The sequence below is a fragment of the Mastigoproctus giganteus genome, chromosome 4, assembly GCF_048544385.1.
Source record: "Mastigoproctus giganteus isolate SK-2022 chromosome 4, ASM4854438v1, whole genome shotgun sequence".
Lineage (NCBI taxonomy): Eukaryota > Metazoa > Arthropoda > Arachnida > Uropygi > Thelyphonidae > Mastigoproctus > Mastigoproctus giganteus.
Genome location: NC_143578.1, coordinates 30,782,285 through 30,808,941, shown reverse-complemented (window position 1 = coordinate 30,808,941; position 26,657 = coordinate 30,782,285). Strand labels below are relative to the sequence as shown.

The following is a 26,657-nucleotide window of genomic DNA, read 5'->3' as shown; positions in this document are numbered from 1 at the left end:
AAGGCAGTAGGCAAATTGGATTTATAAATTAAAAACACATATGTACCGTGATCCAAAATTTAGTACCAGGTTGTTCAAGATGATGGTACTGCCCATTCTAGAATATGCATCTTGTATTTGGGACCCATCAGCCAATGTGGCAACTAAGCAGAATAAAGGTGTTCAGAAACATTTTGTATGGTACCTCTCCAACAGAAATCCACTGTTTTACAGGAGTGAAACTCCTTTACCAACAGGAAGCTACACCTTACCTGAATTACTAAAGATGCACCTTAACTGCTTGTTGGCAGCAATTTATAAAAGGGATATCTTCAAGAATCATGCTTTCTAAACCAATCTGGGAAACAGCAGCATCATTAACAGACTAATAAATACTGCACACAGGAACGAATTATTCAAAAGCTGAGACAATTTCTCCTCTTTCTTTTTCCCATTTTTTATAATGTATACCTGTATATTAACTTATTACATTTAATATTTTATATTCTGTTATCTTGAACTCTGTATCATACACTGTACTGTTATTGGCTTTGCTGTTGTGTATGACATTACTAATAAAATAAGATGAAATCGTGAACTATGCATGAAAACTTTACACTCATTTAAAGTTACCACTACATTACACCTTATGAAGCAAATAAACAAAGTAAGATTTACACTCATAAACAAAGCATAAATATACAAGCTAAGCTTTATAAAAATTATGAAGATAGAAGTTTTACTTTTATTCTTTTTAATTCAAAGTTTTTCAAATGATTAAAAAAAAATGTTCTTGTTTATACTCCAGCACAATCACCAGGTCAGAAGCGGTCACAATAAGTTATCAATACAAACATTAATTGTATTTAGCAGTCATGGGCTTGAACCTCGGTCCAAAGAGCCCATGCTACTGTGCTCTCGCTCCTGACCACTCGGCTACGTCAGGCTTTTAATGAATCCATGACTGGATAAAATGGTAGAATCCACGTTGGTAGATAGCAGTGCAAAGGCAAAGCACCAACCACAATAAATCAACAAAGAGTGCTAAAAAAAAAAAAAAAAAAAAAAAGTTTCCTGTTTTCAAGAAATCTACTTCTTAATTTAAAATTTGAGGATGTCCACATATATATTTGGAAAAAATATAAATTGCCTAAAATAATAATGAATGATTGAGTTTTAATTTATGTGTCTCAGTATAAACAAAAAAGAGAACAAATATCAAAATGACAAGAACTTACAACATCAGCACAATAACATCTTTCTGGAAGGGTAATTGTCAGCATAGGGGTTGGTGTCCTAGTGTCCCAAAACTGTAAAAATAAAAAAATTAATAAAACAATTGAAGTATAAATTTAATTAAGTTAAAAAAGAAAATTAACAGGCCACAACCTGCACTGCCCTTTGCAAAAATACCTTTAATTCTTAAGGTCCAAATCAGTAAGCAATTAATTACTCAATTTCTTCAGTATTAACAAAATTTTAATAATTTCCTTCCACAACTACTTAATTTGAGAAATGAAAAGCATTTTGGTTTTGTACATTTCAATTCACTGTTTACGTATATTTTTCTAATATGTAAATATATATATATAAGACATATAAATTGTTGAATTACATAATATAGGCTGCAAGCCAAAACAGAATTTCTTCCCAATCTTAAATTGATGGGGGAAGAATGCAACTGAAATTCAATATATGAAAAGAATTTTTTAAAATTATTTTTTAAAAATCCTCTGTTCATCTCCATCACTGTAAGTGCATCACAACATTTTATCTAATCCCAGCAAAGAAAACTGCATTTATTATATTAAAATGAAGTATACAACAAATATGGGAAGTCTTATACTCTGAACCCACTATTACAAGTCTACCTGATAAAAATCAGATATTTTAAATGTTATCCATTACAAAGCGATGTATATCCCACAACAAACTAGAGCACTATTTATCAATTGTATTACAACTTAACTCAGTTAAGTTGTAATACAGTTCTCTTTCTCTTATTTTCTTTCGAATTACTGACAATTCAAATGTATAAGATACAGTAAACCCTTGATTTAAAGGACTAATAAGGGAGAAGGGGTGTCTGTTAATGCCGAAAGTCCATTAAATCGAATGTAACCTGAGGGGGCATTTTTTATTGTTCTCAATGTAAAAAAAAAAAGAAGCTTTAATACAATATACAGTACTGTACAATATAAAATTATTAAATTATAATAAAGAATATGTAATATTCTGTTGTAAATATAAAATGTTGCAATTTGGTCTTTGATTTACGGATATTTTCGCACTAATGATATTAAGAGTAGGAGACCGGCGGAATTACTTAGCAAGTACAGGTCACTGTTGAAAAAAAGCCGTGAATTAGGGTTGAATTTGAAAGTGTCTGCAATACTGCCCAGACACGATAGGAGGGAGTATATGATGAAAGCCTTGTCGATCAATTCGGCCCTGGAGGGATTGTGCAAGGCTCAAGGGGTAGAATTTTTTTCAGCCTGGTCTGTACTTGTTAACAGGAGAGACTGCTTCTACAGGGATGGGATACACTTAAATAGAAAGGGTGCAAGAATTTTTGCTGATGCTGTCGAGGCAGTGTTAGGTGGGTCGGAAAACTGCTAGTTGGGGGGGGATACAAGGACTAATAGATTAACAGTAGCCACTGGCAGAGGTGGAAGTGATTCTTGCACTGCTTCTATTGAAATGAGCAGAAGCCTGAAAAACAAGATGCAGGATATTTCAGGGACTGCTGGGAGTCATTGCGGTACAAGTAAACACATGGGTCGTGTTAGGGTAGCTAAGAATAGAAACAGGTGAATGCATACTTGCGTGTACACCAATGCTAGGAGTTTGGTAAATAAATTTGATGAATTTGAGGTATTGCTCAAAACATCAAAGGCAGATATTGTTGGGATATCAGAGACGTGGTGTCACACAGATATAAGGAATGCGGAACTGGAATTTGGGGAATACAAAGTGTATAGAAAGGATAGACAGGACAGGAGGGGAGGAGTGGTTATGCTATTAGTTAAGAAACACATAAAATCCAAGGAAGTGAAGCCAGTCGACATCGATGGACAGGGCAGTGTCGAGTCAGTTTGGTGTGACATAAGCATAGGGAAATCAAAATTGAGAGTAGGAGTGTGCTATAGGCCTAATGACTCTGATGAGTATAATAAGATATTGTACAGGGAAATGGAGTGGGCCAGTAAATCAGAGAGTCTTATAATGGGGGATTTTAATTTCCCAGATATTGACTGGAATTTGTGGGTTGGTCACACACACACACACTAGCCAGGCTTTTGTGGATTTATTGGATGATTGTTTTCTACATCAGTATGTTCGTGAGGCAACAAGAGGGAGCAATACTCTTGATCTGATTATCAGTAGTGATTCTTCATGCATTAAGAATCTGCAAATAAATGAACCACTAGGTGGCAGTGATCACAGTGTGTTGAAGTGGGATTTACTCAAGGAGGTAACTACCATCAGAGGTAAAGGGAAGGGTTTTTGTTTTCGTAAAGGCGACTATGATGGTCTGAGACAGTATTTAAATTCTATACAGTGGGACCAACTGATGATGTTACCAACAGCAAACTCAAAATGGGAAGCATTCAAGGAACTAATCTTGGAAGCTACCAGGCTTTACATACCAACTAAGAAATATTGTTCAAGGTTTAGGCCTAAATGGTTCTCAGATGAACTAATGAGACATGTGGCAGAGAAGAAAAATGCATGGAATACATACAAATTAATGGGCGACATGGAAGCCTATGATAGATATAAGTTGGTCTGTAACCAAGTCACAAAGGAGATTAGGCAGGCAAAGGCAGACTACGAAAAATCTTTGGCAAAGGATGCAAAGAAAAACAGAAAAGAGTTCTTTACCTATTTAAACTCAAGAAGGAAAGGGATGAATCAGATTGGTCCACTGGATATTGATGGTTCAACAGTTGAGGATCCTGCTCAGGTGGCTAACAATCTAAACGAGTATTTTGCATCTACATTCATGCATGAGGAGTTATTCAGGAAGGAGAATGACGTAGGTAAAGTAGACATTGGCAGTGAGCTACATGATTTTGTAATAACTGAGAGGAAAGTGGAGGAGAGATTGTTGAGGATAAACATAAAAAGGCACCTGGGGTGGATGGGATCTATCCAGTTATATTAAAGGAGGCAGCAAAGGAAGTAAGCAAATCCCTAGCCATAATTATGAGAGCTTCTTTGGACTCAGGGGAGGTACCCATAGACTGGAGATGTGCAAATGTAACCCCAATTCACAAAGGAGGATCAAAGGCTGACACAAGTAATTATAGACCTGTTAGTTTAACTTCTGTTCCAGGAAAATTAATGGAGGCACTGGTTAAAGAAGCACTGCAGGATCATCTAGACAAGAATTCAGTTATAGCTCAGATGCAGCATGGTTTTGTTAAGGGCAGGTCTTGCCTGACCAATTTGATTGGATACTAAGATGTAGTCACAAAAGAACTGGATGCAGGGAATAACTTTGATATTATATATTTGGATTTTAGAAAGGCTTCTGATACTGTTGAACATGGAAGACTGCTGCACAAATTGGAGCAGTGTGGCATTGGAGGGAAACTGCTCCTATGGATAAGGGGATGGTTGTGTGGCAGAAGACAGAGAGTGGTAATCAATGGACACTGCTCAACGTGGACTAATGTTATTAGTGGAGTTCCTCAGGGTTCAGTGTTGGGTCCGTTGTTGTTTTCGGTGTTTATGAATGATATTGATGATGGTATATCAAGTTTAATGTCCAAGTTTGCAGATGATACAAAGGTTGGCAGGGTTGTTAAGGACACTACTGATGCTATGCTGCTGCAACAGGATCTGGAAAGGTTGAACAGATGGGCTGAGAGGTGGCAAATGAAGTTTAACATTGACAAATGTAAAGTACTACATATGGGAAACAGTAACCCCAGAGCAACGTATCAACTCTGAGGTACTACACTGACAGTGGTGGAGAATGAAAAGGACTTGGGGGTAATTGTGCAGGCAGATATGAAGTTCTCTGAGCAGTGCAGACGAGCTGCAAGAGTAGCTCATGGTGTCTTGTCAATGATATACAGGAATTTTTCTAGCAGGGATAAGGTGGTGATTATTCCCTTGTATAAGGCAATGGTTAGGCCACATCTTGAGTACTGTATACAGGTCTGGAAGCCTCATTTGAAGAAGGATGTAGAGCTGCTGGAACGGGTACAGAGAAGGGCAACAAGATTAGTGAATGGAACAAAGGGTTGCTCTTACGAAGAAAGGCTTAAGTTTTGCAAATTACAGAGTCTGGAGACTAGGCACTGGCGAGGTGATCTGATAGAGGTGAATAAAGCTTTGAATGGTTTGAGCATGCTCAATGCCAATGGGATTCTTCCTCTTGCTCAGAATAATCACCTCAGAGGGCATAAATTCAAATTGAGGAAGGACGGATGTGGATAGATGTGCAGAAATTTGCCTTTGGCCAGCGGGTGGTTGGTTGGTGGAACCGACTTCCATCATTTGTTGTTGAAGTTGATAGCCTAAACAAATTTAAGGCTCAACTGGACAGGTATTTCGAACGAACGGAGGGGTGAAATGGGAGTGGTGTGTTTTTTTTTTTTTTTTTGGCTGATGCTGAATAAGCTTGCTTTCTTGCATCATATGCCTCTACTAATGCTAATATCAGAAACAGTTTGTTTTTTTAAGCAGTAAATTTCACGAATATGTGCTACTGAGATGCCTTGTTCTAATTTCTCAATTAGCTATAATTTCTGTGCCACATTTAAGTTCACATGCTTTCTTTTAACTCCTCTATCACTTGATGCCATTTTAAATTTTAAGGATTGCAAAATTATTTAATAAATAAAGTCACAATTCAGAAATCACAGAAACACTCTGTATACAACCTAACCATATAATAGCTTGAGGCAGACTGAGACCGAAACAAAGCGAGTCGGTAGACCTGCAGTTTAGTGTCCCGAGTCACGTTCAGCTTGCAAGTCACTGCCTGCACTTATCTGTTATCTGGGAAAACAGCTATTTGTGCATGTTTTCAGAAAGAATAAAAAACAATTTCCTGAATTTGATTATAAAAATAAAAGTAGATAATTATCAAAACAATAATGGAAATAGGTAATTATTATTAATTTTAATATAATAACACCGAAGTTTTGTATAATCTAAAAAAAATAATATGGTCGAGATTAATATGTATATTACTGTATTATTATTTGTCCAGTCTGTTAAATCTGAAATCCGTTATACTGGGGTCCGTTAAATCAAGGGTTTACTGTATGTCCAAAAAAAAGAGATGAATCGGGATTACTGAAACCACTATTTCAGTAATCCTGAAACAGTGATTTCTTGCTATCAAAGTGACAACTGCAAATAAGGATGAATAATTGTACAGTTTCTTGCAAAGGTGTGCATCACTTTTATCAAATTGGATCAGTGAGCAGACAGGTAGTTAAACAGTTACAGAAATTACTGTTAAGCAAATCTTTTGTTTTTCTTTGACTCAACCTCATAATTATCAGCAAATTAATATAGAGAATATAGAGTTCCACAGCAACTTTAAGCAATTAATTTGCAGCTAAAAATTCTCTTACCTTCAGTGTTTTATCCCAACTTCCAGTCATCACGCAAGAATAAGTTGGAGCTTTAATCCAATGCACTGTTTTAACTGGAGCATCATGCTTATGAAATGAAACAAAAAGTTATTTTCAATATAGAACCAGCTAAAAATAAAATAAAAAAAAAAAGCCTGATGTTAATATTATATTACATTAACAAGAAAAGAATAGGTTTCATTAAGACAAACTAGTATATAGCCCACATTACCTGCCTGCAATTCAAGCATACACTGAGAGTTGGTTTTTACCCCAGATTTGCTATTTGTTCTCTTAGTTCCCTTCCCCTCCACTCCAATTTGAGAAATTGGATCATAATTTAGCCCATCAATGACAACTTTTAATTCATATATACTTCTCATGTGGTTCAGAAAGGATGCTGAATGGTGGTTCTTATGAAATATATATTTCAAGAGAAAACAGTTACCACTTGTACCATTTATAAATTTTAGCTTGACAATTTGGTTATTGCTGGACCTTTATGTATTTAGGATTCAGTAAGAATCCAGAAACATATCCAAATTATATCATTCAGTGTTGAAAGTGCTTGTACCTCTTAGGGGTCTCAAAACTAAAATATATAAATAATCTCATGTGGTAACAGTGTTCAAATATATTTCATATATAGCTGCTTTTAAATTTGCACGGGACAATGCTTCACAATAATGTAACACTTAATACAGTCCCTCTAGTGACTTTTTTTGGAAAAGTGTTTACCCATTATTTGCATTGCCTGGACTTGTTTCCTTGTGACTTTGAAAAAAACATAACTTTCAATCACATGTATAATTTGCCTTCTTGAACAGTCATCGCGGGTGAAGAAGATCCTTTACTTCTTTAAAACTTCTTTTTCTTCAAAATAACTATAAATATGTAAATGAATAAAGAGAGGGTGCAAGAACTAAGTGGGGTTTACATATTTCTAAATATTTTTTTTTTTTTTTATATAATTATCCATAACTGATCTAAAAAAAAAAAAAAAACATGGTGCTCAAACAGTCCAGTCACTTCAGCCTAGTGCTAAAAAAAAAAAAATTAAAAAATGCAGTTTCATGGAAATTAACATTAACAGTTTAATTTTGGTAGATCATTTGTATTATGTCTGTCTCACATTTGGTGATAACAGCTTTTATTGAGTAGCTTTTTTTTTTTTTTTTTTCAGGGTTTAATTAAGGGAAGTAATAAATGTCACAGCAAGTTGGTTTAATCTTTTGATAGTGGTTTCTATTTTATTTTTGTAAGTTTTGTGCTCTTTGACTGTGAGAGCTACCAAAGAGAACAAGATGACCTCACCAAGCATGTGTAATTTTGACAATGGCTTCCAAAATACTTTCACAGTTAATCAATGTAGTACAATATAAAAAACAAATTTGTATTTCTTGCATTTATCAACTTTTCACCTCTATATTTTATCTGGATGTTTTTCAAGTGGAGTTGGGTTGTAATAGAGGTGCAAAGATTGTGAAAGATTGGAAAGAGGTAGAAAGTGGAGTTGGGTGTGACAGAGGTGGGAAGATTTTGCCTGTCTACTGGTGATAACAACAATATAAAGTACTGAAAGAATGTCTCAAATGAAAACATCAGTTGCTATGAACAATTCAAGCTGTATTGATTTACTGAAGAAGTGAGAGACAAGTTTAAGATTTCTTCATAATTCTGTAGAACTGTAAACAGTAAATGTATTAGTTCGGTAAGATCAGATGAGACAAGGAAAAACTTTTTCTGCACCTTTAAAAAAAAAAAAAAAAACTTTTTTTTTGTGTTGCAGAAGAGTGACTATCCAATTCTGCCTTAAAATGTAGCAAACTCCCTACCTCAATCATCCAGGGAAACAATTATTTCCAGTAATTTATAGTAGTCTAAAGGTGAACTTCATGAGATCCAGTCTTCTGTTGCTTCCTCTGATTTAATATTGGCCTCTGTTCTTATCTCACCTAATGGTAAAAATATATTTCCCTCATTCAATAAATTACTCGTTATCTTATAAAGGGATAAGTTATAAGAATGAGGAAAGTATATTTTCACTTCAGTCAAGCCCTGCACCCAAAGAGAGTAAAAGCTTTTCAGTATCCTAGTAAATTAATTACTTGCAATTAAAAATAACAGGAAGGAAAAAAAAAAAAAAAAAAAAATTTACATATCACATGATACCCTTTAAAGGAAATGTATGAAATGAACCCATAACACTTTGAGCAATGAGAGTCAGAATTTTTACACAATGTTTAATTCAATTAAATGTTAAAACAACATTATTTTACGTTACAATTAAAATTTTACCTGTGCTATGGGAATGGCTTGGTTGCTATTCAAATCCCACATTTTGACAGTTTTATCACAAGAAGCAGAGAATACTTTTGTACCATCCTGCAAATAATTATAGATAACATGATATAAAGCTACATTTAAGTGGTCAAGACAATTCTTATTTATATTAAAAGGGTAAACATATTTATCTGTACACCAAGACAATTAAAGGTCAATTTTACAATTCATGTCACTCTGAAATAAGCAATCAGTGAAGAGTGCTTATTTCAGTTTAGTGTTGCTTTTCGTTTTTCTATGAAAGCAACTAAGACATATCATCTCTCATTGCATACATTCTACGGTTGGTTTGCCTGTTTTGCTGGATGAAAAAAACCAGTTATTTGGAGGGAGGGGAAGAGGATATTTAACAATATTATTGTAGCTATATAATAAGAATGCTATTAATGTCATGTAATAATTGTTGGAGTTTTCATATTTAATTATTAAATGTAAAAAAAAAAAAAACACAACTGAATATAAATGTTGATAATACAAAAATTAAATTCTATTTAAAAAAAGAATAGCATAATTAGTGGTAAGGAACTACTCTTGCAGCTCACTTCCATGAGAATCCATGTGCCCCATGCATGACCTTTAGTATTTTACTTGTTTTTGCCTCTAGCCAAAAAATGGTTGGATGGCCCCACCACAAGAATTCCTTCTGATTTGGCAGGACTGAAACTCTGATCTTTTCCACACAGAATCAAAGGGCAGCAACTATAACCCCTGATTTTAACTTAAAATTTTGTAGTTCTGAAAACTTATTTATGTGGAAATATCATTCAGATTATGTGCTTTCACTGACCTTTTACACATCAAACATAGAACATGCCTAGAAATTGGAATGCAAAGTAGCATACGTTGAGATTTGTTGAAAACAGCTGTTCAGATCAATGAAGTTTGAATGGAAAGTGTTTTAAATCTTTCTCATTACTGGCAGTACATTTTAGGTACACCGATTCATCATTAAAAAGCTATCATTTTTCAGTATTTGTTTCTATTTGCTGCTATTGATCTTATTAATATTTTTTTTTTTAGCATATCCGCTACTCAGACCTTAGCTCCTGCTTTTTCAGCTGTGGGCAGTACCTTCTATCATGTCATGTCTATTCTTTCTTGAATTTGTATTCATGTATCCATTTTCTATATAAATAGAATTTTTTTTTTTGACATTTTAATACTAGGATGGCTTATATTTCTAAGCTTAATGTGTAAGGATTTTATTATCTGGCCTCCCTTCTGCGTAAATTTCTAAAAATATATAATAAAAGTTAATATTAATAACAGTACTTATTATAACCACCTACCAAACACAGCAATTGTGCTTCCTACTAGAAAGCATAATTACTATGTTTGTAATGAAGTATCCACTGTAATAGAGTTCCACTGTAATAGATATCATCATCTCCATGGAGGACAGCCAGGTTCCCTACAGATAAAATTATTTATAATCTTAATTTCTTGGCACATTGATTTTTACACGAAAGTTCACTAATTCCTGTGGCCAAAAACTGCTTTCTAATTTTTAAGTATAATTTATTCTTAATTCACTGAAATAATATTCATAACGGTAATATAAAACGGGGTATTATATTTTATTTAGCTGTATGACTTATCAGGACATTGTTTGTGTCTGCTAATTAATTTTAGTATACAGCAAACTCTTGTATAGCACTTTCAAGGGGATCAGCCCCAAAGTTTCCCCTCTTTTGGAGGTTATATTTTATTTTTCACCAATATTTGGTAGATAAAATTGATATTTTAGCCTTTTTTTCCCTGTGTTTATAAAGCAATCTTATATACTAGTTGAAAACATGCACACTGTATATACAACTCTTGATTTTTTTGACACCCCAGCCTTCCTTTGCATGCCATAAAAAAGCATGAAAATTTTTAAAAAGATTTTATTAAATTAAACATTTTGAATATAGGGTTAATTTATCTGTATAAATGTGAGAAATGGTAGTTTTAGCATAATAACAATTGTTAATGAAATTTATTGATGTCATGACAGATGGACAGGAGAGAGAGAGAGAGAGAGAGAGAGAGAGAGAGAGAGAGAGAGAGAGAGAGAGAGAGAGAGAGAGAGAGAGAGAGAGAGATATTACTGTATCAGTCAGGAAAGCAAACAAACCAAATTGAATAAAACAAAAAAGTTGTAAATGCACCGATAAATGGGAAGACTGTTACAAAGAGGCCTTTCTACTTTCAAAGCTTTGAGTTAAATATGAAATAAACAAATGTCAACTATGCTGGAAATGATTTCTATGAAATACAGTAAACCCCTGCTATTCGCGGTATCTGTTTTCGTGGTTTCGCGTATTCGCGATCGCCGATTTAATATAAAATGAAACCTAAAAAAATTTGAATTTTAAAGCGCCATGATTATTTTCTGCCATAACAAAACATGGGCGTGGCTAAAATTATCTTTCCCGGTCAAAACAGCGCTCAGTGGGTGGGGGGAGAGGTGACAAAGTCGCGAGCGTGGATGTTTCTCGCTAATCCTTGTTCAGTATGTGTTATGCGCTTGTCATGGAAGGTTTCGTCATTTGCTTTTAATTTATATGCTTATAAATTGAATAAATTTATCAATTTATGAATTGATATGCTTATAAAAATGATAAATCTACTGTTTTGCAGTGTAAAACACTTTTTCGAGTGTGTTAACGGAAGAAAGTGACTTTATTGTGGACAAGTTCTTTCTAACCCCTACAAAAATATGGCTATGAATAACAAGAGAAATGTGAAAATATCAAAGAAGGTGATGACATTAGCGAATAAAATTGAGTTATTAGACAAAATTTCTAATGGTGAAAGTGTCTCCTCAGTGGCAAAACATTATAAAATCAATGAGTCAACGGTACGATCGATCAAAAAAAGGGAAGAAAAAATCCGACGTAGTGTCCGTGAAAACACGCTAATTGCTTCAAAAATTTGCTCTGTAACTAGTGATGTTAAATTAGAAAAAATAGAAAAAGCTTTAAATCTGTGGACAGAAGACCGAACTCAAAATAAAATTCCGTTAAATTCACTCATCATTGGTGAAAAGGCAAAACTCCTTTATCAACACTTGAGCGAAACTGGTGATAGCACTTGCGGGATAAGTTTTTTTGCTAGCAAAGGCGCTGGTTTGAAAGATTTGTTTGAAATTTCTAATAAATATTACATTTAATATTAAATTGTTTCTTATTTTCATTTCGATGCCTCAGTATTCGTGTTTTCGGTATTCGCAACATTTCTCAGGAACGTAACCCCCACGAATAGCGGGGGTTTACTGTATACACTACACCATAAAATTCCTAGACATCAATCTCTATTATTCATTTCCCAACATCAAAACTCAAGAGGAAGGAGGGTTATCTGGATTCCTTCTTTGAACCTTAAAAAAGTGGTAAGTGGAAAGTGTTTCAAATGGGAACACTACAGATGTTAAAAAAAAATGCATGGGATTGATCATGGAACCAGAAGGAAAGAGCACTAAATGGGTATAGCACTATAAGCAGAATTGTTAAAATGTGAGTTTAACTGTACTCTCATTTCTAAATGCCACAAACCTAATCATACACAAATATATGTATGATCTGAATGAAGAAATGTTCATCATACACAACTGAATGATGCTGAAGGTTCTCCTTACTACCCTTATGAGATAAAGAAACAGTTATGATTTTTGACAAGTAGCTATTTATATGAAATTTATTAATATTAGTAATGCAAAAAAAAAAAAATTACATCACTCCAAGCAACATCTAGGATAGGCCCCTGGTGTGTCTGCTGTGCCTTTGGAATTGTCTGTCCAGTATTTTGTACCTCCCAACAGCGTACCTGCAATTGAATAATGAATTTGTTTTCAAATAAAATAATCTACTTCTAGTAAACATTTAACTTTCATCAAATTATATCTACACCTTATATATGAAAACTTTATTCTTACAATAGCATGAGATAAATGGCAATAACATACAGTAAAAGAGTTAGGAATTATTTTTTCACAGTCAATTAATAATAAATATTAAAATAATTAGAATGAAAATAGCAATGATGATAGTTCAGCAATAATGGATTCTGTTTTGATTTTCATATATAACAACATTCTATTATACTGAACCAAGAATGCACATTATCCCTGCCTGCATCTGATTGCACCTGCTTCATAGTTGAGATCATTTTCTCAAGACCTCTATTTAACCTGGAATCACATGGGGTTGATTCGATCCCAACAGTATTTCAAAAATTTGTGCATCTACTCTGTCCACACAGTTGAAACTTCTAACAGCTGTTTTTTGAAGTGTTTTCTTTGAATTCCACAAAACATTCCAGAAATTTATGTTAATTATTGCACAAGTAGGAAAAATTCATGATTAAGTTAAACCTAATTACACACATTTTGATTGGCACACATCATATTCAGATATTGATAGCATGTTCCCTTTACTGGCACATGCTTTCCTCCAATCAGTAATGCTCTCTGGCTTTGTGACACACATGCATCTGGAATCAAACTATTGACACACCAACTTTCCATTTCACACAGTGAGCATTCCTGTTACTGACAAGCTGGCATCTAATCAAAGCATTCATTGAAGTGCATGGTTTTTACATTTACTTGTCGAGAGGTCTAAAGGGAGTTTTCATTTCAAAAATTAATTAAGATATGTTTTTAATATAGAACAGATTTTTCAGTTGTGCACAGAAAAGAATGAAAATAGAGGCAGCAATCAAAATAATGAACAATTTTGAATTATATTTTGCTAGTTTTCAACTTTTCATGCACACAGAGGAATTTCAATATTTCCCACAACTAGTTATGGATTAAGGTAGGCAATGTTATGTCCATAACTATTTAGCATGTATGGCTGATACGACATTAGACACAAGATTTTTTTTTAATGAAAACCCCAAACACGAGAGGTATTAGAACCTATAGTACTTAGTACCGTGCTTGGGTTGGAAGAAGATATTTGTTGACATTAGACTTCAACTTCTGTAGACTGTAATTTTCAGGAAATATGTACGAAGGAAGGTTGTTCCAGAAAACAGCAATTGAACGAATAAACGAGGAAGATGAAAAGTTGGTTCTGTGAGTTTGAAGTTGGACGGTGAATGGATGTTGGCTGGTGGCAGCACGTGTTCGGACTGTTTTGAAAGAGAGAGCGAGAATTATAGAAGCCAATTCAGAAGAACAGTGCCCATGGAAGTATCTGTAGAAAAGGCATGCAGCAGAAACAGTACGTCTATGAGACAGAGTGGAGAGACTGTTAGAGATCAGTCATTAATTAACCTAACTGCCCTCTTCTGAATGGAATCTAGAAGCCTGAGAGAGGTTTTGGGGGCACCGCCTGATATGTGGGAACAATATTCTATGGTAAGGCGGATTTGCAATTTGTACAGAGTGAACAGCTGTTTGGAAGAAGAAAAATGCTGATAGCAAAAGAGAAAACACAGTTTTTTAGATGCAGAGGAAGCAATATTTGTAATGTGCTTGTGCCAAGATAGATTAGAAGTCAGGGTAATCCCCAAAAGAGATATATCATCTTGCCTAGAAATCGGAGTGTCACCAAAGATAAACATAGGAGCGGAAGAATCCTTTTTGCGAGATTATAAGACAGGACTGAGTTTTAGAAGGATTGATGTCAACTAAGTTGTCTTTACCCCACTGGAGAATTACCTGGAGATTGGCATTTAAGGAATTGGTAGTGGATATTCTAGAAGTTGAAGCTGACTGAACAGGGCAAGGGTTCTCAAAGTGGAAAGCAATGTGCTATCATCAGCAAAACTATGGATAGGTTTTCTGGTCAATGAAAGAAGGTGATTAATATACAAGAGGAAAAGAGTGGGGAAAAGAACTGAACCTTGGGGGACACAAGCATTAGTGGAGAAGTTAGACGGCATAGCCATCTACCATCACCCTCAGTGAGCGGTCAGAGAGAAAACTGGATAACCAATTACTAAAAACAGTTGGCAAACCATAAGATGGAAGCTTGTTTTGAAGACCTTTATGCTAAACATGATCGAAAGCCTTTGAGATGTCAAGAGCAAATGCTTGTGTTCCCCCAAACTTTTCCACTGAATTTGTCCATAAATGGGTAACATAAGCCAGAATATCTCCAGTGGATCAACACTGACAGAATCCATACTGGCGATCATTGACCAGACAGGTTTCTAGGTAGTTTAACAGTTGGCAGTTAATTGATTTTCCATTATTTTAGAAAGAATAGAAGTAATTGCAATGGGACAATTTGATGGGAAGGATTTGTCACCCTTTTTAGGAAATGGCTGGATATGAGCAAATTTCCAAGCAGAAGGAAAAACACCTTTGGAATAAGAAAGTGAAAAAAGGCGGCAAAGAACAGGAGTAAGTTCAGGAGCACAGGTTTTGAGAACAAGTGGAGAAATACCATCAGGACCTGGAGCTTTCTTAGCATTAAGATTTGTCAAAATCCTTCAGACATCCTTTTGATGGAAGACCACAGGAGGCATTGAATGGAGCGTGTTGGGAATGGTGGGAGGTGTCATCATTAATACATGAGTTGGAAGAAAAATGGGATGCTAGCAAGTAAGCTTTATCCTTGGCTGAAGCAACAAGAGAACCATCTGTTTTGACAGAGATGAGCAAAAGTTGCAACCAATAGCTTTGGCAAGAGACCAGAATGCTCGGCTACCATTAGGGCAAAAAGCAAGTTTTCTACTCTTAGTCTGTTCAAAATCTAGTTTGGACTGATTAATAACTGCTTTACAATTGTTGCGAGCTTTGGTATAGGCAGAAAATGAATCTGAAGATTTGGAAACAAGCCAATTATGATATGCAACGTTCTTCTCTTGAACAATCTTAGCACATTTATTGGCAAACCAAAGTTTAAATGAAGGATGAGATTTTAAAGTGGAGTGTGGAATAAAGGATTCCATTCCTACAAGAATAATTTCACTGACACAATCTGAGCAAAAGTTGACATCAGAAGTTTTGAAACAGTAATCCGACCAAGGAAAAGAAGAAAATAAATCTCTCAGGTCATCCCATTTTGCATTCTTGTAATGCCAAAAAATACAAGGTTGGGAATAGTCATGAGATAAAGGCTCCATTGGAGAAGAGACAATCACCAAGTTGTGATCTGAGGTGCCTAAAGGACCACTCACTTCAACCGTGTACTTAGAAGGGTTGTTTGTGAGAAAAAGATCAAGCGTGTTGGCTGCATGGTTAGGATTGTCCGGTATTCTTGTAGGTAAATGAACAATCTATGCAAGGTCATTAGTAATTGAAAAAGCCTCAGCATCTCGACCAGCTGGGTCGGTGTGACCAGAAAACGGAAGCCAGCTGGAGTTGTGAACTTGAAAATCGCCAAGGAAAATTACCTCACTGTTAGGAAAGTTGGACTGGAGAAAGTCAAGTTGCAAAGAGAGGAAGTCAAAGAGCTCCAAGTGATTAGTGGAGTTGGGAGAACGGTTATGACAACAGATGAGTTTGACACAATGAGGTAGAGAGATTTTAAGCCAGAGAAGATTGAAAAGAGGAGATTCCAAATTACCAAGTCTTTGACAGGGAATATTGGAACGGACATATGCACAAATACTACCTTTGAGGCGAAAGGAATCATACAGCGAATAATTTGGGCAACTGAGATGAGCAGTGGTTGAATCAACCGATAATTGAGATTCTGTCAGAAAAAGTACATGGGGTTTGGCAGACTGCAAGTGTAAATGGACATCGTTGAGATTAGAATTGAGCCCACGTATATTTGTGAAATGAACCAGGAAGTGTTTGGGAGGTTTAGATCTTTTCGCAGATAAGCTTGCTCTATTAATTTGATAATTCAACTACTAGTTGGGCTAATTTGATTACTACTTGGGCCAAAAAATGCATGATAAATGCTGCACTATTAACAACAATATCTAATGTAAATTTAACAGCAAAAAACTGCAATATAAACTAGCATTTATAAACTTTATACAGTATGTTATAAGAGAAAATCAACTACAATTTTTTAGATCCAAGGTATCATCGAGAGAGAGAGAGAGTAGAAGATGCATTTTTTTCATGAAAAATTACAAATTACAAGCTCAGAACAGGGCACGGGAGTGCCAAATTCAAGGTTTGCCCTTGGCATCAAAATCACTGTCCATTGTACACCACTATGGCTTAATGTAATCATTAAATTTGGTCAGATCAATAAAAAAATAATATGAAATGTAATGACCATCACCAAAGGTCAGAGAGTATAATATAGATCATACACCCATCAATATATTAACACTTTTGCTGCCACCTAACTGTGAGAACTTGTTTAATGTGCTGCAATTTTCGGAATGTTAAAAAAAAAAAAAAAAAAAAAACACATTCCGACATCCCAGCATTCTGAAACTTTGTACATAATGGTTGAAAATTTTGTTTGGAATTCACTGCTAAAAAAGCAAACACTTTTGTGCTGAGCTGTAAATCAGAAAAAAAATCTTAATTTTATGAAAAGTTTATTCGTGTACATAAACTAACATCAACACGAAAAAAAAATAATAATAATAAATGAATAAAACTGTGTGCGCTAAGTCTATAAACAACAAACACCACATATTACTGCAAAGCATTGAGTGTGCCAATCATGACCACTCATATGCATTACAGCCCACTGCTTGGGTGCATTTTAAATACAGTTGTGCATTACAGCAGCAAACATGTTAACTAATATTTCAGGAATACTACTGATATTTCTCAATTCTATCCCATTATTGTGAAAATGGAGCAACCTGAAAACACATCCACTGGAAACAGGACTTTTCCTAGAAATCAAAAATCTACCTTAATGACCAATTATGAGTTACATTATCATAAAAAGAAATACTTCTCACAGTTAAGAAAAATGTTCGAGAGGTCATTCGCAAGTTATATAACCACAGGAATTCTCCCCCTCCTTGTATCATATATAGTGAAATATCAATGCATCATAACTATGAAGGGACTTATGCAAAATGTTACTCATTTTTTATGACATTTTCATTAAAAAAGTCATGTGACAAATAAGTATTTTGTTACAAAAATTGGAGGAGGGGTCAAGGCTATTGTTACAAAGAGTTAGAGATATATTCAACAAGAATTCATATTGGTATAAATTTTTTTGTAACAATGCAAAGAGATTCCCCCACACATGCTTATTCAAATAAGACTACCAATGATAAAATATTTAAATACATTAAAATTATTTTTAAAATTTAAGACTTATCATCTATAAACATATCTAATTATTATCTAAAATCATTTAAACCTCACCTGATTATCCCAGCTACCAGCTATCAAAAAATTCTGTGGTAGAGTTAGTGGACTAAATGATAAACTGCTTACTGAGTCATCTGGTGCAGAAACTACTTCAAAATCTTTCATTGGATTGTGTGTTCCTGCAGTACCGGCACCAAATACAGTAGTAGCATTCCCAAAACTGACATTTGAAGTTCCAAATAAACTCATACTTTTAGCTGCTGAAAATTGGAAAGCATTAGACATTTTCTGTATAATAAATGACCTATCTCCAATATTTAAGTATAGTATATTTATAAAAGAACTGTAAATGCACTTAAACCTTTTTTTTTTCCTAGATTAATCTGAACACAAGGTAATGTATGCATCATGTTCTTAATTATCCAAAATTTAAATCTTCCATATTACACCCAAGAAGTATAATACTGAAACTTCACATCTTGGGCAGCTGTGATGTGTGTGTAACAGTATCTCCTAAGGGTAGAAGATATACAGGTTATCCTATTAATATGAAATCTAATACAAAGATTCTTAAAGATATTCAAAATAAGTGTTGAAATTTTTAAAACAAACAAAGCGATGTTCCAAAATTCACAGCATTATTTCTGTAGAAGAGAAACTGGGAACTCATGGAACCTTGAGAGAGAGAGAGAGCGAGCGAGCGAGCGAGCGAGAGAGAGAGAGAGAGGTGGGGGGGGGGTTACTTTATAACTAAAAAAAAAACAAAATTGGGCTACAAATGACCAATTTTTGAGATAATGAACATTTTCTGAGTACTAGTAAAGTTTAGCAAAAAGTTGTGAATCCTTTGCTAAGGGTGGTTTTATTAAACATAAGATAACACATTTTTAATTTTTGGTTTCAACACACAGAATTTTACAGATGTTACATGTTACAGGATGTTACAAAAAGTGTTCGAAATGCTGTCCTTGCATTTCTCTTCTCTGCATTGAGTTGCGAATCCTCTTAGGCATTCCTGGGTCATTTCTGATTTGCTGAAAAGCTCCAACCCGACACTGAAATTTCTCAACTGTGTTAATGTCAGAAGTGTACACCAAGCGTTTTACATGACCCCAGATACAAAAATCCATAGGATTTAAGTCTGGTGATCTGGGAGGCCTGATTACGGGGCCGCCTCTACCTATCCACCGTTGACCATACCTTCTAGTTAGATACAGAGTCACAACTTGAGAAAAATGTGCCGGTGCACCATCATGCATAAACCAACATGTTCTGGCATTGTTGAAGTGGAACATTATCAGACCAAACGTGACAGTTATGAAAATCAAAAATACCATCACAAGTAAAGCCAGCTTCGTCAGTGAACAAAATGTCGTTCAAAAATTAGGGGTTCAGACAAACTGTTGTTGCATCCACTGGCAGAAGTTCACTCTGGGAGGGTAGTCTGTATTGCTGAGACCTTGTATACGCTGGATATGGTAGGGATACAATAATTGGCAATGTAAAATTTGCCACATACTGCTATGACAGTACATGCTCTTGCGGAGCAACCCTCCTTGTCAAAATTTCTGGATTTTTTTCTATTCTTTCTAACACCCTTTCCTCAACATCAGGCATTATGCTTCTGGGCCTACCTGCTCATACTCCATGTGCGAAGTGCCCATGTTCTCTAAGGTGTTGATGTACCCTGATGAATATCGCTTTTTACATGTATTCCTATCGACCATGGGGTACTTTGTGCACACATGGCCTTACAGAATGATACCACCTTGAGTAGTAGAACGCAATTAAACTTAGAAGTTATTTGTAAAGGTATAGAACTATTCTCTCAGTCACCACCATGATTTTTGGTAATATCATGTATAAGCAGGTTAACGGTATAGCCATGGGCTCCCCCATTAGTGCAATTATAGCTAATCTAGCTATGGAGGAGTTCGAGGCTAGAATATTTAATGGCCGAGATCTCCCTATGCACCCATGGAAGAGATGTGGATGATACATTCTCAATTATTCAAAACGGGAGTGAAAATGAAGTGGTATTTTTAAATGGCTTCTCCCCATTCATACAATTTACCTCGGAGGTAGAGGAAGAAGGAATTTTGCCGTTCCTAGATGTATTGGTCTGTAGAGAAAGCCAACAACTAAAAACTAAAGTCTATAGGAAACCGACGTGTAAAGGCCAGTACTCACACTATAATTCTGCTCAGACCAATCATCATAGGAACAGTGTGGTCAGAGCATTAATAGACAGGGCAAAAAATCGCACTGTAGTACCTCTGAGGATAGGAAAGAAGAATATGAACGTGTCACGGCGGATCTTACAAAGTGTGGCTACCCCCAGAGGATTATACAAAAGTATATTGAAGAAAATCAGAGGAGAGGCAAACCCTTCACTCCAATAGCCACTGAATACATTCCCTAGTATTTGGGCTTAACTGAGCATATAACTAGGGTACTAAGAAATTATCACACGCAGTGTGCAGATTCCAGGCCAGAAGCTGCACACAATCGTGTCACAAGTAAAAGACCCCAATCAAAAAGAGAATGCTAGTGGGGTCGTTTATAGTATTAAATGCCCGGATTGTGGGGAATGTTATGTAGGGGAAACAAAGCGCCGTCTCAAAGAACGGCTTGGGGAACACACTAAGGCAATAAGGAATGCAGATTATGGTAAGTCCGCCGTGGCAGAGCATTTTTGGGAGAAGCAACACCAAATCTCCCCGGATGAAGCTATCATCACTGATCAGGCGCATAGGTTCTGGGACCGCAAGTGGCTCGAGAGTTTGCGGATTAGTTCAACAGAGAACATCAATAGAGACAAAGGTTTGTGGATTCATCCCCTCTTTGAGGCTATGAAGGGATCCTCAGAAGGGATGAACGATTTCATATGACACGGTCCCGAGCCGCTTCCGGTCCCAGTACACAGGAGAATAGAACACGTGGTGATGAAACACTTGATTTAGACGGTGAACCTGCTGGTACTTAAGATGCACTGCAGTACAAGCAAGCTACTGCTGAAGAAGAAGGCAGGAGCCTTCGAAAGCTACGGTCGGTTTTATCGCTCTTAACTCAGTATTTTAATGTATTTCATTCGATGTATATATATATTTTATCCTTTTTAGTTGTAAAGTTATTTTAATTGTAAATATATAGTAGTAAACACATCATTTTTAAAATTCCAGTTTCCGTGTCTTATTTTAATACATGGTTGGTGAGAAACATTTAAAATCACAATACTTCAATGCTAAGGTTGGAAAAAGGCAAAATAGTGCAGAAAGGGAAACTATAGGAAATTTTGGAATTGGTGAAAGAAATGAAAGAGGTGAAAGACGTGGAATTTGCAGAATCTCAAGGATTATCAGTAATGAACACTTTTTTTTCAAGAAAAGGGTGAAACAAAAGTTGACATGGAAGAGTCCAAATGGATTCACAACTAATGAAATCGATTTCATCCCCACTAACAGAAGATATTGTGAATGATGTTACCGTCCTGAATAAGGTTAAATGTTGAAAGTGATCACAGAATGGTAAGATGCACACTTGATATAGATGCAGGAAAGGAGAGGAAAAAAACTGACTCGAGTAAATAATACAAAGGTCTTTGAGATAACAGAAAAGGAGAAAAAGCAGTACATACTGGAACTTAAGAACAAGTTTGAGCTTCTGAAGACAGCTCAGGACCAAGATATCAACGAGGAATATTACAACTTTCTGAAAGTGATAAAGCCCAAGAAACCTATAAGGAAAAAGAAATCCAAAGAAGAAAAAATTAGTCAAGAAACACTTATGATGAACCGAAGGTGACAAATGACAGCGCCTCCGTAGCCAGGTGGGCAGGAGCAGCAGTGCGTAGCACACGCTTCTTGATTAGACCAGGGTTCGAGCCCGTGACCACCAAATACGGAGGATGCGGAAAAGTCAGGGAATGACCACTGCATATCCCCGGAGCAATATGGCCTTAGTTGCCAATGCTCCTAAAAACCAAATAACAATAACAGCAAGATAAACACTGACAAAGAAAAATTGAGTATATTAAGTTATGCAAAGCCATTAGAAAGAGACTCAGAGAGGACATAAGAAGATTTAACACAAGGAAAGTAGAACAAGCATTACGGGAAAACAAAGGACTCAAATCAGCAGCCATGAGCAGTAATACAGAAAGACAAATGATACTGAAACTGAAGAATAGCGATGGTGTACTTATAAATAGCAGAGAAGGCATAATTCAAATAGCAGAAGACCACTATAGAGAATTATACAACGAGCGAGGAAATGATGCAAGCAGTGGGGAAGATGGATCGCAAATTAGCAACACATACAATATACCCGATATTCTTCCTGATGAGGTAGAACATGAGTTGAAGAAAATGAAGAATCAAAAAGTCCTGGGGGATGATGAAGTTACTGTAGAGTTGTTAAAATTGGGAGAAAGAGACATAACACAAAAACTAGCAAGGCTCTTCACAAAATGCATTAGAAAAGGTGTGATGCCAAAGCAGTGGAATAATGTAATCATAGTTTTGCTGCATAAGAAAGGAGATAAATCAGAAATTGGAAATTATAGACCAATTAGCTCGTTATCCCATATCTACAAGTTGTTCACAAGGGTCATTACTAACAGATTAGAAAGAATACTTGATGAGAATCAACCGAAAGAGCAAGCTCACTTTAGGACAGGATTCTCAACTATGGATCACCTTCATGTAATATCACAGCTAATGGAGAAAGCAAATGAATATAAAACACCATTATGCTTGGCATTTGTGGATTATGAAAAGGCATTTGACTCCATACAGCATAAGGCAATGTTTCGGGCACTGGAAACACAAGGCATAGATATCCCATATATTATGATTTTGAAGAAAATATATGAGAAAGCTACCTCCTTTATTAGACTAGACAAAGACAGTAGCAAATTTAAAATCGAAAAGGAGTTCGACAAGGAGACAATATCTCCGAAGCTGTTCACTGTTGCCCTTGAGGAAGCATTCAGAAGACTACACTGGTTTTGCAGATGACATTGTGGTCATAAGCCACGATCCCAAAGAATTACAGGAAAATCTTAATCAGTTATGCACAGATAGTAAGCATTTTGGACTAAAGATGAATATGGCTAAAACAAAAGTAATGATGAACAAGTATGCCACAGGAAGAAACATAATGATTGATAGAGCAGTAATTGAAAAGGTGGGGTCATATACTTATTTGGGACAAGTTATTAGCTGTAATAATAATAAATGGCTGGAAGTCAAGAGAAGAATAAATTATGGATGGATAGCATTCAAGAAATATAGTCACATACTGAAGAGCAATATCCCAGTTAGCATTAGCATTAGTAGAAGCATTTGATGCAAGAAAGCAAGCTTATGCAGCATCAGCCAAAAAAAAAAAAAAAAAAAAAACCACTTCCACTTCACCCCTCTGTTCGTTCAAAATACCTGTCCAGCTGAGCCTTAAACTTATTTAGGCTATCAACCTCCAAGACAAGGGATGGAAGTCTGTTCCACCAACCAACCACCCGCTGGCTAAAGGCAAATTTCCGCACGTCTATCCTACATCTGTCTTTCCTCAATTTGAATTTATGCCCTCTCAGGTGATTATTCTGAGCAAGAGGAAGAATCCCATCAGCACTGAGCATGCTCAAACCATTCAAGGCTTTATACACCTCTATCAGATCACCTCGCTGGTGCCTAGTCTGCAGACACTGTAATTTGCAAAACTTAAGCCTTTCTTCATAAGAGCACCCCTTTGTTCCATTCACTAATCTTGTTGCCCTTCTCTGTACTCATTCCAGCAGCTCTACATCCTTGAAATGAGGCCTCCAGACCTGTATACAGTACTCTAGGTGTGGCCTGACCATTGCCTTATACAAGGGAATAATCACCTCCTTATCCCTGCTGGAAAAATTCCTGTATATCATTGACAATACTCCATGAGCTACTCTTGCAGCCCGTCTGCACTGCTCAGAGAACTTCATATCTGCCTGCACAACCACCCCCAAGTCCCTTTCATTCTCTACCACTGTCAGTGTAGTACCACAGAGTTGATACGTTGCTCTGGGGTTGCTGTTTTCCATGTGTAGTACTTTACATTTGCCAATGTTAAACTTCATTTGCCACCTCTCAGCCCATCTGCTCAACCTTTCCAGATCCTGTTGCAGCAGCATAGTGTCAGTAGTGTCCTTGACAACCCTGCCAACCATCATCAATATCATTTATAAATACAGAAAACAATAATGGACCCAACACTGAGCCCTGAGGGACTCCACTAATAACATTAGTCCACGATGAGCAGTGTCCATTGATTACCACTCTCTGTTTTCTCCCCCTCAACCACCCCTTTATCCATAGTAGCAATTTGCCTCCAATGTCACACTGCTCCAATTTGTGTAGCAGTCTTCCATGTGCAACAGTATCAAAAGCCTTTCTAAGATCCAAGTATATAATATCAAAGCTATTCCCTGCATCCAGTTCTTTTGTGACTGCATCATAGTATCCAATCAAATTGGTCAGGCAAGACTTCCCCTTAACAAAACCATGCTGTGTCTGAGCTATAACTGAAGTCTTGTCTAAATTATCCTGCAGTGCTTCTTTAACCAGTGCCTCCATTAATTTTCCTGAAACAGAAGTTAAGCTCACAGGTCTATAATTACTTGTGTCAGCCTTTGATCCTCCTTTGTGAATTGGGGTCACATTTGCACATTTCCAGTCTATGGGTACCTCCCCCTGAGTCCAAGGAAGCTCTCATAATTATGGCTAAGGGTTTGCTTACTTCCTTTGCTGCCGCCTTTAATATAACTGGATAGATCCCATCCACCTCGGGTGCCTTTCTTGTGTTTATCTTCAACAATTTCTCCTCCACTTTACTCCCAGTTATTTCAAGATTCTGTAGCTTACTGCTAGAGTTGAATACACCTCTGGCATTCCCCTCGCTGAATAACTCCTCATGTGTGAATGTCGATGCAAAAATATTCATTTAGTTTGTTAGCTACCTGAGCAGGATCATCAACAGTTGACCCATCAATATCAAGTGGACCAATCTGATTCATCCCCTTCCTTCTAGAGTTTACATAAGTAAAGAACTCTTTGCTGTTTTTCTTTGCATCCCTTGCCAAGGATTTCTCATAATCTGCCTTCGCCTGCCTAACCTCCTTTGTAACTTGGTTGCATATCAACTTGTATCTATCATAGGCTTCTGTGTCATGTGTTAATTTGTAAGTATCCCATGCATTTTTCTTCTCTGCCATATGCCTCATTAGTTCATCTGACATCCATTTTGGCCTAAACCTTGAACAATATTTCTTAGTTGGTATGTAAAGCCTAGTAGCTTCCAAGATAAGTTCTTTGAATGCTTCCCATTTTGAATTTGCTGTTGGTAACATCATCAGTTGGTCCCACTGTATAGAATTTAAATACTGTCTCAGTCCATCGTAGTCGCCTTTACGGAAGCAATAACCCTTCCCTTTACCCCTAATGGTAGTTACCTCTTTGAGTAAATCCCACTTCAGCAAACTGTGATCACTGCCACCTAGTGGTTCATTTATCTGCAGATTCTTAATGCATGAAGAATCACTGCTGATAATCAAATCAAGAGTATTACTCCCTCTAGTTGCCTCCCGAACATGCTGATGTAGAAAACAATCATCCAATAAATCCACAAAAGCCCTGCTAGTGTGTGAGTAACCAGCCCCCAAATTCCAGTCAATATCTGGGAAATTAAAATCTCCCATTATAAGACTCTGATTTACTGGCCCACTCTATTTGCCTGTACAGTTCCTTATTATACTCATCAGAGTCATTAGGCCTATAGCACACTCCTACTCTCAATTTAGATCTCCCAATGCTTATGTCACACCAAACTGACTCAACACTGCACTGTCCAGCGATGTCGACTGGCTTCACTTCTTTGGTTTTTATGTGTTTCTTAACTAATAGCATAACCCCTCCCCCTTCCTATCCTGTCTATCCTTTCTGTAGACGTTGTACTCCCCAAATTCCAGTTCTGCATCCCTTATATCTGTGTGACACCACGTCTCTGATATCCCAACAATATCTGCCTTTGATGTTTTGAGCAATACCTCAAATTCATCAAATTTGTTTACTAAACTCCTAGCATTGGTGTACACGCAAGTATACCTGCACCTGTTTCTATTCTTAGCTACCCTAACACAACCCATGTGTTTACTTGTACCGCAATGGCTCCTAGCAGTCTCTGAAATATCATGCATCTTGTTTTTCAGGCTTCTGCTCATTCTAATAGAAGCAGTGCAAGAATCTCTTTCACCTCTGCCAGTGGCTACTGTCAATCTATTGGTCTTTGTCTCCCCCCAAGCTAGCAGTTTTCCGACCCACCTAACACTGCCTCGATAGCATCAGCAAATATTCTTGCACCCTTTCTATTTAAGTGTATCCCATCCCTGTAGAAGCAATCTCTCCTGTTAACAAGTACAGTCCAGGCTGAAAAAAATTCTACCCATTGAGCCTTGCACAATCTTTCCAGGGCCGAATTGATCGACAAGGCTCTCATCATATACTCCCTCCTATCGTGTCTGG

At 36.4% G+C, this 26,657-nt stretch overlaps 1 protein-coding gene across 4 annotated transcripts in view; it reads right to left on the bottom strand.

The window, feature by feature from the left end:
• The window catches only part of Rae1 (ribonucleic acid export 1), a 70,214-nt gene that overhangs the window by 17,321 nt on the left and 26,236 nt on the right, over positions 1–26,657 (bottom strand). For 2 of the 4 annotated variants that reach the window (XM_090371455.1, XM_090371457.1), the window contains exons 2-6: positions 18,160–18,362; positions 12,636–12,728; positions 8,877–8,963; positions 6,579–6,665; positions 1,218–1,289 (exon numbers count right to left, since the gene is read on the bottom strand). In XM_090371455.1, coding sequence (XP_090227581.1) covers positions 1,218–1,289; positions 6,579–6,665; positions 8,877–8,963; positions 12,636–12,728; positions 18,160–18,362 — 542 coding nt within the window. Of the gene's footprint in view, positions 1–1,217; positions 1,290–6,578; positions 6,666–8,876; positions 8,964–12,635; positions 12,729–18,159; positions 18,366–26,657 lie in introns of all 4 variants that reach the window. The other 2 variants (XM_090371454.1, XM_090371456.1) reach the window with 1 other exon arrangement.